We start from the raw sequence: 4,117 nt of genomic DNA on the forward strand, positions 1-4,117 counted from the left end.
TGCGCCCTTGGTACGCAGCCAGGCTGTTGCGGTCCCAGACGTTTGGTAAGAGAATGCGTTTCTCAGAATATGTTCTCTCTAAAATTCCTCGTCTCTGCTAATCTCGTTTTTGAATGAAAAATTAAATTTGGTGCCGTTTCAATTAAAACTTATTCTCTAGGTAAAAAAAGAAATCGTGCAAGATACATAGAATACAGGGGAGAAGCGTCAAATACGCTCTGTATTTAAAAACTTCACAATTCCTGAAGTTAAAGAGTACAGGTAGTTAGTAGCTAGAAACAGAAGGACTTCTGGTTATCTTTGCCCTACAATAAATATATCTTGGCACAACAAACCAGTTTTATGGATTAAATAGAAAAAAGAAAATAAGTTTTTCTGACTTTTAATTCTTAAACCATTCTTATTTTGTGAGGAAACTACTGAACAAATATGAAGAAATTATTTATTCCCATTTTTTTGACAGCTGGCTTGACATAGCTGGTTCAGTAGGCCAACTAATCCCATTTAATTTCTTCTATTTTTTTATTTGTTTGGTTCCTCTCTCACTGATTTGAATTTCCTTAAGATTATAGCTTGTTCTAAATATAGATGGTTCTGTATTTCAGTGTTTTAGTCAGGATTTATCCTAGATGGATGTCTTTCAAACGACTTCTAAAATACATTCATGAAGAAAAATGCCTGTGTGGGTTTGCGGGTCTTGTGTTCTTGAAGTATGCATTTTCATAAGAAACTGTTTTTTCCAGTAATCCAGTGGAGCCTCGCCCAAAGGCCTGCTCAGAACTTCTTTTGTTTTGTTTGTGTGTCTGTCACCCCCGATGGATATGGCTATCAGCTGTCATGAAGCTTCTGAGCATCTCTCCGGTTTGCTGTGCATTTCTAAATCTAACTGAAATTCAACAGGAGTTTTAAAAACTACTGTTAGGGAAAAGTCTACCTGGAAATGTGTGCTCCGTACTGTTGCATAAATGTTTTACTTTTGTTGAAAACTAGATGTGGGGTTTCCAAACAAGTTTGTCTTCAAGACCATTTATTTGTGCTCTACAGATCTGAGAGGTTTTAGCACCTCCTTGGGGTGCTTTCCTCTTTCTCCACTTGGCTCTAGCAAGCATCATGAGGTTTCAGTGTGGTTTTACCATATCTTTGGATGCCTGCGAAGAAGAAATGTACCCACAAAGGCAGGAAGGCAGAGCTGGTGTTCCTTGAGAGGCCGCGAGAGGGACCCGTCTATTGCTATGAAAATCCACGACCTTCGGCTGAGAATCCAAGACGTGTTCCTAGGAAACCGGTAGACCAGAGCACCTCTGCTGCCTGGGTTGGTATGGACTATCCTTCCCCCGCATCCCACAGCAACGGTTTTTGACTTTATCCCGTATGTCTCCACAAAAAGCTCTCTCTTCTGGATACTGAAAATCGGTAGCACTGACCTGAATTCATTGTAGCCGCTGAAAGAGTAAGTGTTTCTGAGTGGCTTCACTGCTAGCTACGGCCACTAAGGTCTTGTTTATTTGAAAGCAAAAAAAACTGTGCAGTGGTACTGATTAATATGACCGTTTGTCTTCTGAAAAAACATCCTCATCAGAAAAACACTGTTTTCTGTGGCAACTGAAAACCCTGCACATAATAAAAACCCAATCCATCTAATGCTTATTTATCGTCTTGTTGCTTGAAATAACGGTGAACTCTTAAATGTTAAGTGTTGAAGTACCGGGTGTTTCGTTTCAATCTGACACTGCTAAATTCGGAGAACATAGGCTTTTACTCCAGGATTATTTGTTCTAACCTGTCCTCTTTTCCATTCTTTGTGGTTCGAATAGTTTTTCTGCAGATCACTCTTCTGATAGGCTCTTTTCTGGACTGAAAGAACATTCCAAGGACTCTTTGCAGTGTCCTAAAATATTCCTTATATCATGTAATGTAAAGGTGTGGGGGTTTTGGGTTGGGTGGGGGGTTGTTTTTGTTTGGGGTTTTTTTTTTTTTTGAGCAAACAGGTGCTGCAGAGACAAACTGTTCCTATACAACAATAGTCATCACCTGGGGAAGCTCTGTTTAAGCATTATCGCTGCTTGGCACTCTGCTCGTCACAAAGCAGGCTCAGGAAGTGTGGTTTCAAACCTGCATGAAACATACCTTTGTTCCTGGTGACCTGGAGTTATTTTTGAGATGCCTTAACCTTGAAGTAGAACATGTTCAATTTTTAGCTCTTCATTTTTTTTTTTTTTATGCTTGAGGATGTTAGCTCGATGGCTTCTGAAACACTCAGTAGAATAACTGCTGTGAAAAAGCGTCTTTTTTGTTTGTTTGGAAGAGGTGGAAATATCCACACTGGTACTTAGTTCTTTGATTCCAAATATACGATGATTCTAAAATTTGTTTGAAGCTATTAGCACCATTTGAAAATCCTGGTAGGTTCATAATTTCTTGAAGCATCCTCTGCAGGGTTTCTGCCAACTCATTTCAGTGGCAACTGATTTTCTGCTCCTCTTTTCTCAAGGTTATCTAAATTTTTCATACCTTCTTGACTACTAGGCTCCTGTGCTGGTAAAGCCTACCCTACATGTTCTCTGAAGCTAGGAAGTCACATCCTCAAAGTCAGTGATTCACGTATGTTCTCTTAAGTATGTGCGAGGATACAGTTACCAGTGAATCATTTATCTCTTTTCCTGCACAAAGGCTTTGCATTCAGACAGTTCAGTTGTACAGACAATCACTGTCTTTATCTAAATTGTGCTTTGTTTTATGAAGGACCTTGTAGTAACTTAGGAATGTTGGGAGGGATCTGTAGTTAATGTAGCTAGAACCCAGTTTGGTGTGCTCTAGGGAGAAGTAAATTGGAAGAAAATGGAACCTGACTCTTTTTGTTGATACCCAGGAAAAGGAAGAATGCTGTCACAGGAGGTTTTCTAGGTTTTGAATAAGAGTCCAGAATCTTTGAAAGAAATACAGATTGCTGAGCTCTGACCATCTTCTGTAGGAAGCTGATTTCAGATGTGGCTCTTGGGTGATTTGTTACTCCAGAATACAGGGATGAACTGTGAAGTAAAGGTGTTTTGGGGGAATATTGTGAACTATTAACATAATCTCAGGTGATGGAGCATCACTCAAAGTGGCATCCTTTAAATAATTTTGTATTGCTCTCAGTTCAAACTCTACCTGTTCAGAGATACCGAGGATGAAGTTCATTGAATCTATTCAGAGTTATGCCAGGACACAGAAAGAAACAGGATTCAGCTCTGAACTGTATAGAATCTGCAGGGGTTATGGGAGTAGGCACCATTAGACTGTATCTCGAGTTTGTTTTAAATTGCCAGACAATAGCTCACTTGCACCCCAGTCACTTTTCAGAGAAGAACAGCAGAACATAATGTTGAAGTTCAGAGGCATCTCCTGCTTAGCAGCTTAGTTAGTGACTGATTCGCTTTGCCACAGACCAGATTGCCCATGTCATGAACACACTGAAAAGAGATGAGATAGCTCAGGGTGTGTAATCATGTTGTCATTCCTTTGAGTGGAGAAAATTCTTTTTTTTTTTCCTTATTATTATGTCTTTCTCTTCAGGTGTGCCCACAATTTGAAACAACTGAGTCAGTGGTGTTGAAAGCATGCCAGAAGAACCATCATGGTCCTCACAAACCCCAAAATCAGGTTGCCAGCCACAGTTTGCTTCATGCAGGAAGAGCTTATCAAAGATCTACAGCCTGCAAATTTCCTCCTTTAACTTTTGAGAATCCAGAAGGATATGATCCCTCGGATCATCTGAATTGCTCAAGGAAGAACACCCAGTGCTCTCCCACGCAGCCTAAGAAAGGAACAGCAGCAAAAGCCAACATCCAAGTGAACAGTCCGAACAACTGTAGAGAAGTACCTTTGTTACCTGCTCCCCAGCCTGTGGAACCAGACATCTTTAGTCCACCAGATGTACAGACTCCACAGGAGGCTTCCATGAGGAGCTGCAGAAGCAGCAGCGCTCTTCCACAAAGAAGTAGTGATGTCTGGCATCCAGAAAACGAGCTGGTATTCGATATTGACCCCAGTGGAAGAGGGGAGTCAGCAGCAGTACTGGTTACAGATACTCCTGAGCACGAGTATGGAGTAAAGGTTACTTGGAGACGGCGGCCTC

General features: G+C 40.9%; 1 protein-coding gene across 1 annotated transcript; it reads left to right on the plus strand.

Moving 5' to 3' along the window:
• Positions 1-1,144: 1,144 nt before the first annotated feature.
• Positions 1,145-4,112, plus strand: RHNO1 (RAD9-HUS1-RAD1 interacting nuclear orphan 1; the record flags this gene model as incomplete). Its single annotated transcript, XM_010132258.1, has 2 exons — positions 1,145-1,312; positions 3,556-4,112. Coding segments are annotated over exons 1-2 (725 nt in total), but the record flags the coding sequence as incomplete, so codon positions are not given.
• Positions 4,113-4,117: the final 5 nt, after the last annotated feature.

This window comes from Buceros rhinoceros, unplaced genomic scaffold, assembly GCF_000710305.1.
Source record: "Buceros rhinoceros silvestris isolate BGI_N320 unplaced genomic scaffold, ASM71030v1 scaffold43182, whole genome shotgun sequence".
Lineage (NCBI taxonomy): Eukaryota > Metazoa > Chordata > Aves > Bucerotiformes > Bucerotidae > Buceros > Buceros rhinoceros.